General features: G+C 36.6%; 2 protein-coding genes across 4 annotated transcripts in view; both read left to right on the top strand.

Moving 5' to 3' along the window:
• pls3 (plastin 3 (T isoform)) overlaps positions 1 to 6,993 on the top strand; it is a 31,331-nt gene extending 24,338 nt beyond the window's left edge. For all 3 annotated transcript variants that reach the window (XM_049484380.1, XM_022683716.2, XM_007228425.4), the window contains 7 exons: positions 2,168 to 2,363; positions 2,925 to 3,003; positions 3,132 to 3,249; positions 4,166 to 4,299; positions 4,454 to 4,577; positions 4,701 to 4,825; positions 5,685 to 6,993. In XM_049484380.1, coding sequence (XP_049340337.1) covers positions 2,168 to 2,363; positions 2,925 to 3,003; positions 3,132 to 3,249; positions 4,166 to 4,299; positions 4,454 to 4,577; positions 4,701 to 4,825; positions 5,685 to 5,817 — 909 coding nt within the window. In that variant the 3' untranslated portion in view covers positions 5,818 to 6,993. The remainder of the gene's footprint in view (positions 1 to 2,167; positions 2,364 to 2,924; positions 3,004 to 3,131; positions 3,250 to 4,165; positions 4,300 to 4,453; positions 4,578 to 4,700; positions 4,826 to 5,684) is intronic.
• A 3,849-nt stretch (positions 6,994 to 10,842) lies between these two features.
• Positions 10,843 to 20,006, top strand: cnga2a (cyclic nucleotide gated channel subunit alpha 2a). The gene is made up of 7 exons (XM_007228484.3): positions 10,843 to 11,148; positions 14,801 to 14,908; positions 15,010 to 15,120; positions 15,691 to 15,867; positions 16,857 to 16,964; positions 17,314 to 17,420; positions 17,593 to 20,006. Exons 2-7 carry the CDS (start codon positions 14,802 to 14,804, stop codon positions 19,011 to 19,013), a joined length of 2,031 nt encoding a protein of 676 aa, XP_007228546.3. The 5' UTR covers positions 10,843 to 11,148; position 14,801; the 3' UTR covers positions 19,014 to 20,006.
• The last annotated feature ends 681 nt before the right edge of the window (positions 20,007 to 20,687 follow it).

The raw sequence follows: 20,687 nt of genomic DNA on the forward strand, positions 1-20,687 counted from the left end.
GCCATTTTGTACACTAGTAAAATATATTAATAGTTATTAGACAGTTCTGAAAAAAAACTTGAGACCATTTCTCCCAAATTCCAAATAAAAACATTGTCATTTAGAATATTTATTTGCAGAAAATGAGAAATAGCTGAAATAACAAAAAGATGCAGAGCTTTCAGACCTCAAATAATGCAAAGAAATCAAGTTCATATTCATAAAGTTTTAAGAGTTCAGAAATCATTTGGTATTTGGTGGAATAACCCTGGTTTTTAATCACAGTTTTTTTTCATGCATCTTTGCATCATGTTCTCCTCCACCAGTCTTACACACTGCTTTTGGATAACTTTATGCTGCTTTACTCCTGGTGCAAAAATTACTTCAAACAGTTCAGTTTGGTGGTTTGATGGTTTGTGATCATCCATCTTCCTCTTGATTATATTCCAGAGGTTTTCAATTTGGTAAAATCAAAGAAACTCATAAATTTTAAGTGCGCTCTCCTTTTTTTTTCCCAGAGCTGTATGTAATAATTGATTTATAATAAAAATGAAAACCTTTTTTAAAAAAGGGAGAACTTGCATTGCCAGTGTTTTGAATCTGGACACCGAATTGGCAGATGCTCAAAAACTCTGACATCTCTAGTTAATTTAGTTTGCTAACTTTAGTAGCCAAAGGCTGGCGGCTGCAGTCACCACATCTGTTAACACTGCTGATGCCAAACTCCCTGTTGTGGAGGTTCTATCCCTCCTCTATCTTTCTGTCTCAGTAGAGGCTGTTTCTGCAGGATTCATCCAGACTGCCTCAGCCTGAACCGTTTATCATCTGAGTTTGGTGTAAAGTGGCCGTGTGGCGTTCCCAGCGGTACAGTGATTTATGGAGAAACCTCAGTGATTCACGGGTCCACAATGCCGTGTGAATGTACTTAACCTCTGGCGGTGCCAAGAGAAGCCGACAGGGACTGGGTGGTGGTGGCGGCGGGGGAAACGTCTGTGACCGGACAGCAGGGAGAAAGAGGTCTTTTCACGCTGAATTTAAGCTGCCGTTGTTCTCCGGTCACTTTCAGGGTCACTTTGCGATCAGCGTGCCTGAAAGGCACAGCCGTATCCCTCGGCACGTTCTGCTTCTGCGTTATGAATGGTCTCTTTTGAAATCCGGCACTTCCGTTTCATCCTGTGTGCTCTGTTATCTGAAGCTGATTATATCAAACTGTGTTGCTTTCCTGTGCTGTGAAAACATGCTCTTTGTTTACAGCAAGTTTGGTTTGCTGTTTAACTTTTTGTTTTATTTTATTCTGCTTTAAATGTGCTTCAGCTTTAAATCGTCAGATCATTTTGAAAAGAGGAGCATCATTGTTAGACTCTGCAGTATAATCATAAATAATCATAATTGCACTGCTAGTATGATGCTATGCATAGTGCAGTTTGCAGATAAAGTGTCTGTAATGCAGTTGCACTCATGGTTTACATTTTCCGCTCAGCTGTTTACTGTTTACAAACTGTCTTCCTCTGTTTAATTGTATTTAACCAAGATATGCCATGCAACAGCAGAGAGATGGGTGGGATTATATGACATGAGCTGTGGATGTTTTTAGCTGAGGCTTTTGTGAGGCAAATTTGTGCAGGGTTTGAATGGATTAAGAATAGCAATTTTCAGGCATGGACAAGTTTAACTTTTGGAAAAGTCTAAAAATATTTGCTTTACAAAACTGTGTTTTTGTTAATCGACTGAACAAAAATAATTTAATCATTTAAATAATATAATGCTTGGGCAAATCCATCGTGTGCATGTAGTTTAAACTAATAAGAGTTTTTGCTTTACCTATAACTATAAATTTGTTACTGATTTAATGCTGTTAAGGCTTCTTTCAGCCAAATATAAGATATATAATAGACAGTGGAGCTCTCAGGTTTTGGCAGGGGTTTTTTCGCGTTTTTAAAGAAAAGTGTATATATTTTTTTCATCGTCCATGTCTGCACTGATGCTTTAAAGGTTGTATGGTCATGAAAATGTGCCATAAAAGCATGAAAAAATCATGAAAAATCAGTATGGTTTAGACTTGTTAATTACAGTATGGACACTTTAAGTGGGCATCCTCTGACCTTTCCTGTGTTTGTGTTTTGTGTTTATATGTGTGTTTAAATGTGTGTTTTGTGTTTATATGTGTGTTTATATGTGTGTTCTGCAGGAGAAAGATGACCTGAAGAGAGCAGAAGCGATGCTGGTTCAGGCCGACAGGCTGGGTTGCAGGCAGTTCGTCACTCCAGCCGACGTGGTATCTGGCAACCCAAAACTTAATCTGGCGTTTGTGGCCAACCTTTTCAACAAGTACCCAGCGCTGACCAAACCTGAGAACCAGGACATCGACTGGGGCCTTTTGGAGGGTGGGTAAACTGACCCCATTCCCATCCAGCAAAACCAGCCCCTCCCTCGCTTCCCCTTCCCACCACTGCAGGTTCAGTGGAAATACCAGCCTGCAGGGGAGCATGGCCACTGTTTTATTTATTTATATCTGTTACCCCAGGCATAAATAATGAATCAAATTCATCTTTATTGTTTTCATTTAATCCCAAAAATGTATATGATAAAACATTGTAATTTAATGTTTCAGCTACACCCCTATAAAGTGGATGTGTTGAGCAGAAGTGGATTAGACTTGCTCTTTGGATTGGAATCTGTCCAAATACTAAAAAAAAGTAAAGGGAGGGACCTGTTGGGTAATTTCCTGAGGTACAGAGCACCATTGTGCTCAGGTGGGACTTGGTGCCCTCTAGAGGTGGTTAAACTCCTGTGTTTTTTGCAATAAGCGCCGAACTAAAAAGCATCCTCTCTTGTTTTGTATTGTTTTGTTTTGTTCTTCTTCTTCTTTAACTGTGAATCATTTGAAAAGATCTGATTTATTGGGCTGAAACTGAATTGTTCATTTTTTTTTCTCCTCAATTCAGGAGAAACCAGAGAGGAGAGAACATTCAGAAACTGGATGAACTCACTGGGTGTTAATCCTCATGTCAACCACCTATATGGGTAAACTTTAAAATGCTTTTGTCTGCAGCAATCCTGTTCTTTTTCATGTTATTATTAAATACTATATTTTATTTATATTATTACACATTTTACTGCTTGACTAATCTCTTCTCTTCTTTTTCTCTCAGTGACCTGCAAGATGCTCTGGTCATTCTGCAGCTTTACGAACGCATCAAAGTACCGGTCGACTGGAACAACAAAGTCAATAAGCCACCATATCCCAAACTTGGGGCCAATATGAAAAAGGTACTTTTTTAAGCTTTTAATCCAAACCTGAAATTTTAGGTTACTTTATGTTACCAAGCTGAAATGGCATAAAAATGTATTATTATTATTAGTAATATTAGTTTTATTAGTATTATTTTACCTTAATGTGTCTCAGATCTGACTTGTTCAGGGCTGTGTGTAATATATACAATCTGATAATTATATGATATATTATATATACATAATATAATATATAGATCAGCTACATATTCGATTTGTGGGCATAAATGACACAAATGTGAACGAACTGATCTGTATCTGTAATAATTTCTAATGAATCTCGCTATTTAATAGCAGGGTTCAAACGGTCATGGAAAAACCTGGAGAAGTCATCTAGTTTGAAAATAGCAATTTCCAGGCCTGGATATGTTTTGGAAAATATAAAAAAAAATACCCAGAAAGTTTTGAATAAGTCATGGAAATTTTTAAAAATTAGTTTCTGTTTATTGACTGTTTTTGCTTAAAGGAATATTAAAATGTTTTGGGTAAATCTGTCACATTTTATCTCATTAGCTAGTTTTTAGACTGGAATTTCAGATTCAGCTATAAGAGAAAAGAGAAAAAGGCTGATTTAAGGCTGTCTGGCTTTATTCAGACACACATATATAAGGCAGACATGCAAAATACATTTTTAAGTGTTTTCAATTAATTTTAGTTGAGATATAGGCCTGCTATAACCAGATTTGACATGTATTTTAAGGATTTTTTTGTTTTTTTAGTTAGTTAGTAAAATTCCCTATTTACCATAAAGAGGAGCTTATATCATAACTTCACCTGTAGATGATAAAAAAATAACTAAATAAAAACGACCCTCAAATGATGCTGCTTTAATGTTCTATACAAGATGATGGCTTCATTGCTTACCTTTATGTATTTTTCCCTCTTCTGAGTGCAGCTGGAAAACTGTAACTACGCTGTGGATTTGGGAAAGACAACTGCCAAATTCTCACTGGTGGGCATCGGAGGGCAAGACCTGAATGATGGAAACCCAACGCTGACTCTGGCTCTCGTCTGGCAGCTGATGAGGAGGTATGTACTGTACATCATTGTGATTTATAATGTCTTTTATACAATTTATGTACACACAGAAGGTAAAAGCAGTAAAAAATAAGTATTTGTTTGTGCTTGTTCTGATCTTCTGTGGTCATTTTTTTGTGTTGGTTTGCGTGTTTTTGTGTTGTAGATACACTCTGAATGTACTTGAGGACCTGGGAGATGGAGAGAAGGTGAATGATGACATCATCGTCAACTGGGTTAATAAAACATTGGCAGGAGCAGGAAAATCAACCAAAATTTCAAGCTTCAAGGTGTGTGATTATTGCGTTTTCAGATACAACATTTTTTAAGTATGGTCCGGTTTCTTGTAGTGTTGTGCAGTTCTGAACATTTTAAAATATGATTAAATGTGAATTTGTTTTTTTGTCTCACAGGACAAAGAAATCAGTTCCAGCTTGCCGGTTCTGGACCTCATCGATGCTATCCAGCCAGGCAGTGTTCATTACGATCTAGTAAAGACTGGAAGTCTGTCTGATCAGGACAAGCTGGAGAATGCCAAGTAAGTCCAGAACTAGTAGAGTCAGAGAGAGAGCAAACTTCAGTTCAAGACTGCAGCCAGTCTATCTCATATATTATATAGATGTATTATTACACACAGACTTAATTAATGATAGAACACAGTGGATCTACACCAGCAGATGACAGACATGTCTCTCCGAACCATCACTGATCATCAGTTAATTTTACGTTTAATTTGTAAATCAAGAGACCAGAATCTGGAGGAAGAGTGGAGAGACACACAGTCCAATCTGCTCGAGGTCTGAAGTTTCCACCAATCAGTGATGGTTTGTTTGGAGAGACATGTCTGTCATCTGCTGGTGTTGATCCACTGTGTTTTATTATTAAGTCTAAAGTCAGTGCAGTTTAGTTTTCCCACAAAATCTTACAGCACTTCATATCTTACAGCTTCCCTCTGCTGAAAACAACTTTTATAGAGATGCAGATTTAATTTTCCAGCAGGACTTGGCACACTGCCCACACTGCCAAAAGTACCATTTGATCTTATATAATATTAACATTTTCTGAGCCACTGCTTTTTGGGTTTTCATTGGCTATAAGCCATAATCATCAACAAAAAAAAGAAATAAACACTTAAAATAGATCACTATGTGTGTAATACATCTATATAATATATATGATTTAACATTTTGAACACTTTTCAATAATCTAGTAAATATTAAAAAAATAATATACATACCTTTATAGAGCTTAAATGGAAACGTTTATCTACACTGTATAAAGCAAAAATAAAAGGCTTCTAGACTTGGCCTAGATTTAAGATGATTTGATTGGCCGATATATAATTTTCCGCAGTGTATAATCTGCTCACGCTTGCCCTCATGTCATTTTTGCCGCAGATATGCCGTGTCAATGGCCAGGAAGATCGGTGCTCGAGTCTACGCCCTGCCCGACGACCTGGTTGAGGTCAAACCCAAAATGGTCATGACTGTTTTCGCCTGCCTGATGGGCCGAGGAATGAAGAGGGCGTAATTTCGAACGGGAAAAAGTAAAAAAGTGGGACCCCATAGCCAATCAAAAGCCAACGTCTGACCCACAAGCCATTTTGCTGGTTAAAAGGCTTCTGGTTGAATGAATTAAACCATAATTATTCTGCAAAAAAGGAAAAGAAACTCAAAGAAACCCCAAAAGATGCAAAAGCATTAAAAGAATCATGTTTTTTGTTTGGTAAAACTGGGATAGTGGGGTAAATAATGGAGAGGGAGGGATTATAGGGATTGTAGAGGGGATAGATCGATTTGTAGACCAAAACAGATCCATTAATCAATTAATTTCCCACAGATTCTGAAAGGTACGTTCATCCTTCAGTCTCTCTTCTTAATGCAAGGTGGATAAAACATATCTGCAGTGGACCCAAGCCATGTCAGACTGTGCAGTGTATATTTTTATTTGCATATTTGATTGTGGAGGAATTGTGCGCGAGTGACTGGTGTAGTTTTAAAATGTACATCTCAGCTTGTCTGCTCTGTGAGTTCTGTGCGAACGTGGAGACGGGCCTTACTTGTGGCAGTATTGCCTGTTATGCAGTACCGAAAAAACTCTGTGGCCTCTTTATAACGTCGTTTAAATTGGATGCTTATTTTCCTAGCATTTTATACATGCGTAGAGTTTACCGAGACGACATGAAACACACATTACACATCCTTTTGCAGGTAGAAGCTTTAATACATTCCGTAGCTATGAACTCATTTTACTATGTGTCTTATGTACATGTATACTCAAAACTTGCTTTTTACATAAAGGATGATCCAGACAAAATGAACTATGCATGAACATGTTTTTTATTATTATTTAAAAAATAGAACAGTACACTCCTGGGAAGTTTAAAAGCTTTAAATATTAACATTCATGCTGTGTACGTATTCAGGAAAAAAAAATAAGGAGAAAAATGGGAACGATGAAAACAAAAGGAGGTCGAGTGTAGCGTGGAAAGGCATCATGCATCGTCAGATTCATTCTTTTTTTTTTTTCCTGTTGGTTCACCGTAACCAAAAATGTCATTGAGGGGTGGGGGGAATAAACTGGAACTGCCTAGCCTTAAATTCAGCATGTTGACTATGGACAGAAGAGAAGATGGAGACCAAAATATCATGGACATGTCTGTAACTGAGATCTATCTGCATTCTGACAATAAACCTGTTCATAGTATTCCAGCTTGGTCTTGTTTCTTCTTTACTGTAACTGTAACATGCCAGAAGTTATGGCATAGCATTATGTAAGTTGATTGTGAAGTGTTAAAACATGGGGCGACTTGGGAATGCCCAAAACCCGGACAAGGTGTGAATAGGGTATCGAAACGTCTAAAAAATAAAAATCAGTGCTTATTTTCGATACTTTGCATGAAACACACAGTGAGGTAAACATGTGGAAGTGCTCTAAAGTCTGAGTCTACTTCTAAACATTCATCTACACTTCATTTTAATTCAACCTGTCGAAACACCTCCACTGTGATGAAGTCTCAAGCGCTTACTCTGTCTCTCTTGCTCTCACTCACTCTCTCTCGCATGTTCTCTCTCACTCGGCCTATCTCTGGCTGTTTCTCGCACGCTCTCTCTCGCACTTTTCACTCACTCTCACACATTCGCTCTCTTACTCGCTCTTTCCCTCAGTTGCTTTCTCTTTTGCACTCTCTCTCTCCCATTCTCTTATTGCTCTTTCTTTCTCTCTCATTCTTTCACTCGCTTTTTCTCTAACTCGCTCTCACTCCTGCTCTTATGCTTGCTCTCTCCCACATGCCCTTTCTCTCGCGCAGTCTCTCTTACTCACACTTTCACACACTCTTTCTCTAACTTGCTCTCACTCTCTCTTGCTCTCTCTCACTTGCCCTTTCTCTCGCTCTCTCTCTCTTTCTTGATCGTTCTCTCTCTCTCTTTCTCTCTTTAGCAGGAAGCAGTATTAGAATTATATGAAATTCAAAGAAATTCATATTGCATAATTAAGGTGTATTTAAACAATGAAGGTTTACAGTATATATTACACATGAGTACATCATGAATTTTGTACAGATACTACTGTATGGACCACAAATTAACATTAAAAAACACTCTAAAATAGATCATTCTAATTTTGATAACATCCTCTGCAGCTTGAGTTAAATGTTACTATATAAAGCTTATTTTAAGAAATCTTTCTAATAAAAATTGGCAGATTCTTTTGCTTAAATATATTTTGTCTAGTTTTTGCCAATGGATATTTTTGCAGTGCTTGCAGTGAGCATTAGATGCAACAAAACTACTCAAATGATAATTTTGTTTACCAAAAACATAGTTTCATTTGATTACTAGTATCAAATTCTATCTGAAATGTGATGATTCAAATTTAATTTAATATCATGTAGTGTCGAATCAATTCAAATTCATTCACCGAATCTGAATACATTTTCAAATGCCGAGTTTTGCGCAACCCTGGTCTGCAGTATTTAAGAACACTTGTTTTTAGTAGTGATTTACAGAAAGTGGCCCATATTTATCAAACCTCTCAGAGTAAGAATGCTGTACTGGTGTCAGTTAGTGATATTTTGCACAGCACTGAATTCAGTTAGACAGAGAATGAAAGCTGATCTTAGATCAGAACTTCTACTCTGAGATGTTTGGTATTTGAGGCCAGTGTCTGTAGATGGATGGAGGGATGAATTTGTTGAAATAAAGGCTGCCCTTTTATTTATTTTCTCACTTTTCTAGTCATAATCCATCACTGTATCTGCAGGAGACAGAAGGAGGATCACAGAGCAGAGAGATACTGATGTTCTCCTCCTCCTCCTCCTTCTCCTTCTCCTCCTGCTGCTGCTCCTCCTTTCTGAAGTGCTCTCATCCGTTCGTCACATCAGCCCTTATGAAACGCAGGAGGTTGATGAGTGGAGGATAATAAGGTTTGCATTGCTTCTTTACTCAGAGCAGATGAGCATTTATTATCCTCTGAAATCACACCAGGGACTGGCTGAGACTCTGAGACAGTCTGAATTAATGATCAGCTCTACGATTACAGGATGATTTACTGGCACTGTGAGGGTGCACTACTGCTATAATGAACTACACTGAAATTATATAATATATATATATATATAACACAGAATGATTTGGCTTAATAAAATACAACTATAGCTACAGGGTGTCTGCAGATCCTTAAATAGCATAATCAATCAATCAATCTAGCTAAACAGGGATTGACATAATAAAAAAATAATAATAACTACATTTAATTACTTTAAAATAACAGTTAATATAATATAAAATAGATAGAAAATAAAAATAATTATAATAAAGCTTGGTTTAATTGTTAAAAAATTAAGATCAAAAGAAGGTAAGATTAATAGAATAAAAATTAGCTAAAATTAGCTTACTTTTACATAATACAATAAAAATACAAATAAATAAATGAACAAAAAAAGCAATAATAAAAAGTATAGTAATAATAATAAAAAAAATCAAAAGTTCAAAAGAAATAATATAAAAATATACAAAAATAATGATAATAATAAAATAAGGAAAGGAATAAAAAGGAAATAAAAAAACTAAAAGAAGAACTAAAATAAAAAAATAAAAATTAAGAATAAATAAGATTAAGAAAAACAGATACAGGCTGTCTAAAGGTGGTTAGATATTAAATGTTTAAAATAATCAAGTTCTTTATTATGTCTTTGACCCTTTATAACGGGACAGGATTTTTGCCAATTGTCTGCCTGACATTACACCACTAAATCTTGAGGATTTTTATTCAAGCATTACATAAAAAGCTTTCATGTTTGATAAGGAACATTACTGAAAAGCATAATTGATCAACTGTAATAGAAAATATAAAAAAAATATTTAGGTAATGTCAAAATATAATGAATAAAATCTTAAAACTGTTTATTAGTTTACTAAACTTCATTTTAAAATCGGTATTTTCCTGAATACAAATCGCACAGTTCATGTTAGGTAGTAATATTAGGTAGATAGACATTTAATTGGTACTATTGCAAAGACAGACATTTGTTAGACATTGGTTCAGAAAGACTTCCGGTAGACATTTGTCCAATGATAGATATTAGGTAGACATTGGTGCAAAGATATATATTAGGTAGACATTGGTGCAAAGATATATATTAGATATACATTGCATGGACATTAGTCCAAAACTAGACAATTGATAGACATTGTATAGACATACATTTGTCCGATGATGGATATTAAGAAGACATTAGTGTAAATAGACATTCGATAGACATTAGAGAAAAGCTAGATATTTGATAGACATCACATGCAGGCCAGTTGCAACAAGACAAGCAACCAATCAAAGGCCTGGAGTTATGAATTGAATGCAACGATGGACTGTGGGAGCGCCCCTTTAAATTCTGTGATGGTCAATTAAGGAAAGTACAATGATACTGTTATCAGAATCCCCCTCAAGGGGGCGCCGTCTCCCACTAGATAGATGGATGGATGGATGGATGGATGTTTTTTTTTTAACACTGATTAAGCTGCACCTCCTCTAACCTTCTTTTATTTTTTTAATACAAATTTTGATTTATTTTAAAGCTGCAATAAAATGTTAGATAATTCCAGCTCAGATCTGCAGCCAGTGGAAATCCTGTCGTCCTTCTGCATCTAATCGGGCGTCATCTGCATAGAAAAGCACGACACTCAGCAATCAGCTCACTTCAAAGAGACGAGAGCCGTCTGAATTACAATGAGCTTCATCATACAAAAGGTCCAGAGCAGCACTTGCCAAAAGAATAACACCCCCCCCTTTCCCGTCTGCACGATGCCCTGATCTGATTGTGGATATAAATATATATATATATGTATATATATATATATATATACATGTATATGTATATATATACATGTATATATATATATATATAATGTGCAGAAGAAATGAGGAGGTGTGTAAGTGTGTGTATGTATGATGTCTGAAGTGCCATATGGTACCATCTCTCTCCTCTCATCCCTCCATCCTCCACCTCTCCTCCCCTCTCAGCCTCTCAGCTTCTCTCTGTCTCTCTCTCTCTCTCTCTCTCTCTCTCTCTCTCTCTCTCTCTCTCTCTCTCTCTTGTGGTCCTGATGTGATTCGCAGGGCTTCAGTCTGGTCGTGACGGACAGATCTCAGCCGAGTGCAGAAGATTGATGGAAGATTTTTCTTTAATGGAGGACAAAATGAAACGATTTATTTCTGGACTAGAACAATAGTTTTTTTTTATTGGAGATTTCTTGGTGGGAAAACCTGATGAGTCTCTCCGTCATAAAAGTTTCCCTGGATTTAATTGGACGTACCTGCACCTGTTACATCACCTAGAATACCTGTGAACATCTCATTTAAAAGGTATGTGACACATAATGCAAATAAACACAAATAAATCAATATCAGTTATCTATCATTTTTTCTAAAACGCAGTGAAAGTAAAAGTGTGTTATTTCTTATTTTGCTGCTCTACTTAGTACAGCTAAAATATATTGGTTGGTGAAATAATATAAAAATATATAAGCTAAATATCAAAAATGGTCCATTTTAGGGATGTAGTTTAAAAAAAAGTAATTTTATGTACTGGGAAATTTATCAAATTTAAAAATGATAAATTCAGTGATACACTGTATGATTTAAAATATTTAATACTAAAACATAATAGACGCTGTTAGTGTACTAAAAGAAAAGTGTGTCTAACATTTGGCACTCTCGGGGTATTGAAAGAATATTGACTATTGTCTTTTTTACTTTTTAAAAAGTATCAATCTCTATTAATTATTAAGTATTGTTGCTTATTCCAAAAATAACAGATGATAAAAAAAATCTCTTGACACAATGCAATGTATTAATATTTCTAATATCTAATATATCAAAAGTACTGTTGTAAAAATACTGCGATTATGTAACTCACTCACTTATGCAACTTACTTATGCAAATGTTTGAGCGCCCTTCAGTCACATGACTCATTCTGTTGAAATTAGCGAACAGAAAAACGTGAATGTCAACAAACAATTCATGCACATTTTAGAAACAATAATAATAATAATAATAAAAAGAAGAAGAAGAAGAAGAAGAAGAAGAAGAAGAAGAATGGCAACAACAATAAATTGCTATTTGTTTTTTGTTTTTTTATAGTTTCCTGAATGTTAAAATATGTATAGTATATATAGTAATATATATAGTACTTTAGTGGTGCAGTAGTTCAGTAGTTTTGTGGTTTAATGGTTCAGTAGTCGTTTAGTAGTTCAGTAGTTTAATGGTTCTGTAGGTCAGTATATTAGTAGTTTAATGGTTCAGTAGTTCAGTAGTTTAATGGTTCTGTAGGTCAGTATTTTAGTAGTTTAATGGTTCAGTAGTTCAGTAGTTTAATGGTTCAGTAGTTCAGTAGTTTAATGGTTCTGTAGGTCAGTATTTTAGTAGTTTAATGGTTCAGTAGTTCAGTAGTTTAATGGTTCAGTAGTTCAGTAGTTTAATGGTTCTGTAGGTCAGTAGTTTAATGGTTCAGTAGTTTAGTAGTTCAGTAGTTTAATGGTTCTGTAGGTCAGTAGTTTAATGGTTCAGTAGTTTAGTAGTTCAGTAGTTTAATGGTTCTGTAGGTCAGTAGTTTGATGGTTCAGTAGTCTTTTAATGGTTCAGTAGTTTAGTAGGTCAGTAGTTTAATGGTTCAGTAGTTTAGTAGTTCAGTAGTTTAATGGTTCTGTAGGTCAGTAGTTTGATGGTTCAGTAGTCTTTTAATGGTTCAGTAGTTTAGTAGTTCAGTAGTTTAATGGTTCTGTAGGTCAGTAGTTTGATGGTTCATTAGTCTTTTAATGGTTCAGTAGTTTAGTAGTTCAGTAGTTTAATGGTTCTGTAGGTCAGTATTTTAGTAGTTTAATGGTTCAGTAGTTTAGTAGTTCAGTAGTTTAATGGTTCAGTAGTTTAATGGTTCTGTAGGTCAGTATTTTAGTAGTTTAATGGTTCAGTAGTTTAGTAGGTCAGTAGTTTAATGGTTCAGTAGTTTAGTAGTTCAGTAGTTTAATGGTTCTGTAGGTCAGTAGTTTAATGGTTCAGTAGTTTAGTAGTTCAGTAGTTTAATGGTTCAGTAGTTTAGTAGTTCAGTAGTTTAATGGTTCAGTAGGTCAGTATTTTAGTAGTTTAATGGTTCAGTGGTTGAGTAGTTTAGGGATTCTACACACTATGAGACAAAAGAGACAAAATGCACATATGCGTTAAAAGACACGTCTAAAAATGTAATAAATAGATATTTTATGATATTTTCACTTTTTACACATTTATAATGATTATATACATTGTTACACAGAATTCTTGAATCTTTGGTTTTTGTTAACTGATATAATTTAAACCTGGCAGTTGTTTTTTACATTTCAGAATTTTATGATGAATACAGTTTAAAGATTTTAAGATTGAAAGTTCTTTCTTATATACTTTTCTGTTAGTTCATCAGATTAATCAGGAAATTTAAAACTATGTATTGTAAGAGCTGCCAAATACAAAAAAAAAGTTGATTTGTCAGAACATAAAAAATAAATATACTTATCCACTTAATCCTTTAATCTTAGTGTATTTCATACGGACCTGTAGAGCTGAGCTCAGAAATAATACAAACTGGATTATTAAGACAGATGCAGTGAAATCATCTTCTGATTCTCAGGTGTATCAGATTTAACCCGGGTCCTCAGGTTCAGTGGATCTCAGGTCACTGTGTGTTTTATTATTATTATGCTTTCTGAATGTATAAAATATTGCAGATGTAATTTGGACTGTCCTCCATCACTTTACTGATTCAGATAGAGGGGTTATCATTACTATAACAGTATAATACCGTAACAGTAGTTGCTATGGATGCCAAGGTTATCTCCAGAGTGATAAAAAAAAATTCTCAGAAGGATTTGATCCTGACTGAGTGACCGCCTTAACCTCTGATCATTATACAGCTCTTTAAACTCTTAACCTGGAGTGTCTGCAGATTATGTGTATAAAAAAGCGCAGCTAATAGGGCAGTGTATCATAAGCCCTATCCGGACAGGATTAGTTTCTCAGGAGGACGTCTGTAAAAAATATAAATATGAATATTTCACACTTCTACTCAGTGATAAAACTCCTGCATCCGGACTGCAATTGAAAAAACAGGAGGATCAATGATTTTATTTTTTTTATTTTTTATTTTTGGGCTTTCCCAGTCACATGACATCGCAGCGTTCAGTAGCTCCTCCATTTCCACTCGCTGTTGTGTTTTTTTTTTTACATGAATCTCCATGGAAACCGTGTCACTCCCAAAGGGTTTAAGTGTAATTACGGTGCGCGGCAGTGGACAAATATCTATTTTATTAAAGGCGAGGAGACGAAACTCAGAGATGTGCGTCCGGACGGGACTAAAATTACCGGAGGAGCACGGAGTTCAGAGAAAAACAGTAGATAATTCAGCCTGTAATTTTCTCAGAGGACGTCTGAGAAATAAAACACCTACATGATCGTTCTGGACGGGAATAAAATCACAGAGGATAAAAATACCCCATAAAAGAGAGAGAAAACTACCACAAAAACCCCTTGAGAAACTAATCTTGTCCAGATAGGGCTTTATTTTCACTCTAGAGGGCTAGAGGGCGCATTAGCGATGCTTTTTCAGCTATGGGGGATGCAGAGGGGGCAGTTGACCCCCCCCCCCCCCCCAACCACTGAATCAGCCAACATTTTTAAAAATGTATTTTAAAAAGTTGAGAAAACTCTACTGCTTACTACAGTATTTTTTTATTCTTTAGTTAAGATAATTCCTTTGTCATATGTATAAAAAAATAATTTACAATACGTCTCACCAACTATAAAATGTATATTGTAAATGTATATTGTAAATTCTGCTGATTATCCTGCTTACTTGAGTTAATGTTACATTAATTATTAATAAATGGGCACAACACAATAGTTGTTATACTTATTTATATATTATTTAATGTAAGAAATCAATTACAGAATCTGTTTTTTGAGTGTGTGTTTCTGTATATTGTGTGACAGGATGACGGGTCAGGTTCTGGAGGAGAGTACGGATCTGACGGCCCACCGGCTCTCAGTGAAAACCTCTATGGAGGATGATTCTGAGAGAGCAGACAGTATACTGAGCCGGTGAGATTAATATCTGAGCTTTTATTACTCTATAGAATATCAAATTGTTGTATACTAATTATCTAACCGTGTGTGTGTGTGTGTGTGTGTGTTTACTGTAGAGGCCCATCTATATGTGATGACACGTCTTCAGAGCTGCAGAGAGTCGCCACCATAGAGCCTCGTGGCCTGAACTCACGAAACTCCTTCCGTGGAAGAGGAGCCATGTCACGGTCAGAACCAGATCTCTAAACCAGGAGTTTCCAGTCTCATCCACAAATCAATCAATCAATTAACCAATCAATCAATCAATCAATCAATGTGAAAAAGTTCAAGGCATATGAATACTTTTGCAACCCACTGTAATACCAAATTGGAACATTCTCAAACAGCAGAATGCGTAAATCTGCTATTTTAAACTAAAAGTAGTAGGTCTGTGTATTAATCATATAGATTAACTTGTTTTAGAGTGTTTTACACATTGGTAGATTGTGAAAGCAGCAGAATTTCTTCTAAATCTGAAATTAAAATCTGAAAAAAATATGGAAATGTGGCCTACTGTTATCATACCATTTTGCTGGATATTTCACTGATATTTCAGATTTTTAAATATGGAGTCCTCCTAATCACAATTCTTCACTCTGTACATCCAGTATACATTTTTTTCAAATTCCACCGCAATATATATATATATATTTTGCTTTGGGCCCCAAATGCTTTGAAACAGCCCTGTGTGCACAATAAATCCAGTAAAATAAAGAATTTAAATGCAGAATGATACTCATGTATTTTGTGTATTGCAGGTTGGTGAGTATGGTGGTGACGCTCCGGGAATGGGCCCATAAGAGTCTCCAGGAGGAGGAGGAAAGACCGGACTCGTTTCTGGAGCGTTTCCGCGGGCCGGAGCTTCGCATCGCTCCCAGCCGGATCAGCAGCAACAGACCGGACCAGAACGACCCGGACAGCAGTGCAAAAACCAAGTAAGACACAACATCCTCTTACATTAAACTCACAATCTACAGATAAAAATAAATACAGTTACATATCAGTACAATACACTTACATACCAAATATAATATTGTGTCCCATGACTTTTGCCACATCCCATGGAAGCTTAAGGGCTCTGAACGGACCTGAGAACTTTTTAATGCGATTTTTTTATTTCCAGTTTTTAACACAAATTAATCTTGTGACACATTAGCAATTTTATTGAGCAATAAAACACAGCAACGCATACTGTTGAACTGAGTTGAGAAAGTAGATTACCTTTTATTTATGCTGAAGTTTATAGTTTATGCTCTCTCTCATGTACACAAATGCACACACAGCTAAAGTGTTTCCTCTGGTCAAGGTGTTGAGTGTGGAATATGGAGCTACACTAACATTTATTTTCTTCATTAAAACTCTCAGTTAAACTCAGCAACTCAGAACATTTCAATATTCAAATTTAAGCATCAAAAGCATCAAAACTACACTGAGGTATTATAATACAGTTTTATAATAGATATTATAGTTATAATTATATTATATTATAATATCTCAGGGTGGATTTAATAAATAATTAATACTTGAGAAATTATAATACAGTAAAAAAAGGATCTAGTCTTCAGGTGTATATTATACTACACTATTATTACTGTCCCTTTCCTAAAAATACCAGTTACTGTAAGTACCAGCAATTAATAAATGTAATATTTTTTAATCCATGATTTAGTCACATAATATTGTCGTGATTAATACATGACATTATTTTTAAGCGATTGGCTCCAAAGATACAAATTTTGTTTGTTTGTTTCTAACAATGATTCACATTTTATTCATATTTCAGCTTAGTCTTATAGAAGAAAAAGTGTGATTATTCGTCATTAATCATGGTATTCAATTTTAATCAATTTACAAAATGCTATACTGGTCATATCTCAGTTATAATCTTTAAAACTAAGATTTTTTGGGGGGGATTCATCTACAGGAAGAAGTCAGACGTATTTGTCCTCGCAGCAGCAGACGACTTGTATTACCACTGGCTGTTTATCATCGCCACCGCTGTGCTGTACAACTGGTGTCTACTGGTGGCCAGGTAAAAAACACCTGTCTTATTCTTACCTGTCTTACTGGTGGTGATTTAAAATGTTAAATATTTGCTTAATAGAAGGAATAAATATGTATTTCTAAAATTATACGAACAACAATTCAGTAAAAAAAACATTTAAGCTTTTAATACAGATCTGCTTTAGAGCTGGCCTGGTTGAGATGTTCCCTACATAGAAAAACAACAATTTAAGAGCTTCAAACCTAATGAATCGAGCAGGTCTAATTTAGATACTCATTTTTATGCTGATTTATGTAAATATCTGCAATTGTGCCCAGTGCAAAGGGGCATTTCCTGTGGCAGGCTCACAATTTAGCCATTGATATTTCAAACACAGGGCCTGCTTTGATGAGCTTCAAACCAACAACTACATTGTGTGGCTGGTTCTGGATTACCTCTCTGATCTGGTCTACATACTGGACACCTGTGTGAGACTGAGAACAGGTCAGAAGCCTCGGTCAACAGTCACAACACTCAAAAGTCTGAAAAAAAATTGCATTTATTGAAATAATGTACTAAATGTTGTACTTTTGGTTCTAGAAATGATTTTATATTGTTTTTTAATCACCTGAATCCAAATTACAAGAAAATAATTACATGAATTTCCACACCGCAGGTTACCTGGAGCAGGGTCTTCTGGTGAAGGACCTCAAAAAGTTAAGAGACACCTACATCAGCAACCTCCAGTTTAAGCTGGACCTCCTGTCCATCCTGCCCACAGACCTGGCGTACATCGCTACTGGAATCCACGTACCGGAGCTGCGATTCAATCGTCTGATGCGCTTCTCTCGGTTGTTTGAGTTCTTTGATCGTACGGAAACTCGCACAAGCTATCCGAACACTTTCCGCATTGGAAACCTGGTGCTCTACATCTTGGTCATCATCCACTGGAACGCCTGCATCTACTTCGCCATTTCGAAGTCTCTTGGCTTCGGCTCAGACCAGTGGGTCTACCCTAACATCTCGGATCCCGAGTTTGGTGCTCTCTCAAGAGGCTACATCTACTGCCTCTACTGGTCCACCCTCACGCTCACCACCATTGGCGAGATGCCTGCACCAGTGCGTGACGAGGAGTACCTCTTCGTGATCTTCGACTTCCTAGTGGGTGTCCTCATCTTTGCCACCATTGTTGGCAACGTAGGAGCCATGATATCCAACATGAACGCCACACGTGCCGAGTTCCAAGCCCGCATCGACTCCATCAAGCACTACATGCAGTTCCGCAAGGTCAGTAAGGAGCTGGAGGCTCGGGTCATCAAATGGTTTGACTACCTGTGGACCAACAAGAAGGCAATCGATGAGCAAGAGGTGCTCAAGAACCTTCCCAACAAGCTTCGGGCGGAAATCGCCATCAACGTGCACCTGGAGACTCTGAAGAAGGTGCGGATCTTGCAGGACTGTGAAGCAGGGCTCTTAGTGGAGCTCGTTCTGAAGCTTCGGCCTCAAGTCTTCAGCCCGGGCGACTACGTCTGTCGGAAAGGAGACATTGGGAAGGAGATGTACATCATTAAAGAAGGTCGGCTGGCGGTGGTCGCTGACGACGGCGTGACGCAGTTCGCCCTCCTGACTTCTGGCAGCTGCTTCGGCGAGATCAGCATCCTCAACATCAAGGGCAGCAAGATGGGCAACCGGCGCACGGCCAACATCCGAAGCATCGGCTACTCGGACCTCTTCTGCCTGTCCAAGGATGACTTGATGGAGGCGGTGATAGAATACCCTGATGCCAAGAAGGTGCTGGAGGAGAGGGGCCGAGAGATCCTCCGGAAGGAGGGACTGCTGGAGGAGCTGAGGGCAGGGGGGCTTACAGGAGAACAGATGGAGGAGAAAGTGGAACGACTGGAGACGTCCCTGGATACCCTGCAGACCCGCTTCGCCCGGCTGCTGGGGGAATACACGGCTACACAGCAGAGACTCAAACAGAGGGTCACCACTCTGGAGAGCAGGATGCAGCTTTCAGGCAGCGGGTTTCTGTCCGATGGTAACGAGAGCACTACCGATGGTGACGGCACTCACAGCGAGGTCAACATTCAGCTCTGAATGGAACTGGGTCTTTATTATGGGTCTTAATTCCATGATTATTCTAGACTCAGGGAGAACAAGTGGCTCAGAGGCTTGTTGGTTAAAGGAGAACTCTGGTGTAAAATGGACTTTTGTTGTAGTAAAACATGATAAAATATTCTTTCCTTTGATGAATAGCACACCTCCGTTCTCCCACAGCGTTCAGAGATCCAGACATTTTAACAGTTTGTCCAAACACCCTTCAGACTGGGAGATACGGGGCAAAATTTGCCTTGATGAATCACTTTTTACACCGTTATCCAGCTCAAAGTAGCTCCACACCTCCTCACTAGAATCCGAAGAGCCCTGACATTTAAAACGAGGCATTAATAACTTAAGGTAAGTACTTTTTTTTCATGTTTTACTTCTCCAAAAGTCCATTTTACACCGGAGTTCTCCTATAACACATTTCATGTTTTTTCCATGGTATTCCATGTCTTCGTGTCTGGGTTTCCTCCCACTGTCCAAAAACATGGTTAACAGGTTAAATGGAAACTCTGAATTGCCCTGGTGTGTATACTGTATGTGTGGGTGTAATTATGTATGAGAGTGTGTATGTATGTTTAAAACTTTTTAGAGCTTTTGAGACATTTTTTATACTTTTGCTAATTTCATTTTATAATAGTCTTTTAAGGACATCTGGAATCTGAAAAGGCAAAGGCTATGTTTAATGTCATTAAAAATAGATGTCTTTAGTGTCCACTAAAGCTGATATCCATATTTTAGTCAAAAATGTAAATAGCTCAGTGTTTTTAAATAGGTCAATAAATCAATAGGTCAATGGGTCACTTTATATGAGTCATTACCAGTTGGAGACAATATTTAACAATAAAATGTTTGTTTTGGGTGAAGACTGAAACATGTAAAGGCTGTATATATGTATATAAACTTTGACTTGTATTATTGTACTACATAAACTTTGAAGCTGATTTTTGTTTGAAACACAGATTAAAGATATTGTGTTTTAGTTTATTTCGTACTTTGTTTCTCTGGTCTTTGCTCCCATCTCACAAAAACACACATACTATGTGAAATAAAACTGATAAACCTGTTGCATGTGTACGCAGAAGAACATAAGAAGGTGGGTATAAAGAAAGAACATTTTAGTCTATGAAAACTCGTCAGAAAATGGATTAAAATTGAAATGTCAATATTTCAAATAATCAAATATCATCAAATCAATATTTCATTATAGCAGCGCCGCTGGACTGGAACATTAACTCCCCTTCGTATGATTGGAACTATTCTTTTCCATTATTTATAGAAAATATCGTTTGTAATTAAGCCTGTCTCCCAAATCACACACATACATTTTTTAAAATAAACACTACACAATAAATACACGCTAAATACAATTAGGTGGGGTCTTGTGCAGTTTGGGACACAGCCCTATAGTCTATATGATTTTTTTTTGTATTTTACCTCTGCTTTAACTAATACATTTTACTTTTTATTATTTTTTTTTTATTTGCATGCACTTGATTTTTTTTAAATATAAAAATACCAATATTCAATATACCAAAAAGACAGTTTAGTGGTCTCATAGTAAGCAAGGGAATAAATTGAATAAGAAAAAAAACGTAAAACGTACCTTATTAGGTACTTTTATGCAACTTTTAGACAGATTTTAACTATATTAATTGCCTCATTTAA

The sequence above is a fragment of the Astyanax mexicanus genome, chromosome 10, assembly GCF_023375975.1.
Source record: "Astyanax mexicanus isolate ESR-SI-001 chromosome 10, AstMex3_surface, whole genome shotgun sequence".
Taxonomy (NCBI): domain Eukaryota; kingdom Metazoa; phylum Chordata; class Actinopteri; order Characiformes; family Acestrorhamphidae; genus Astyanax; species Astyanax mexicanus.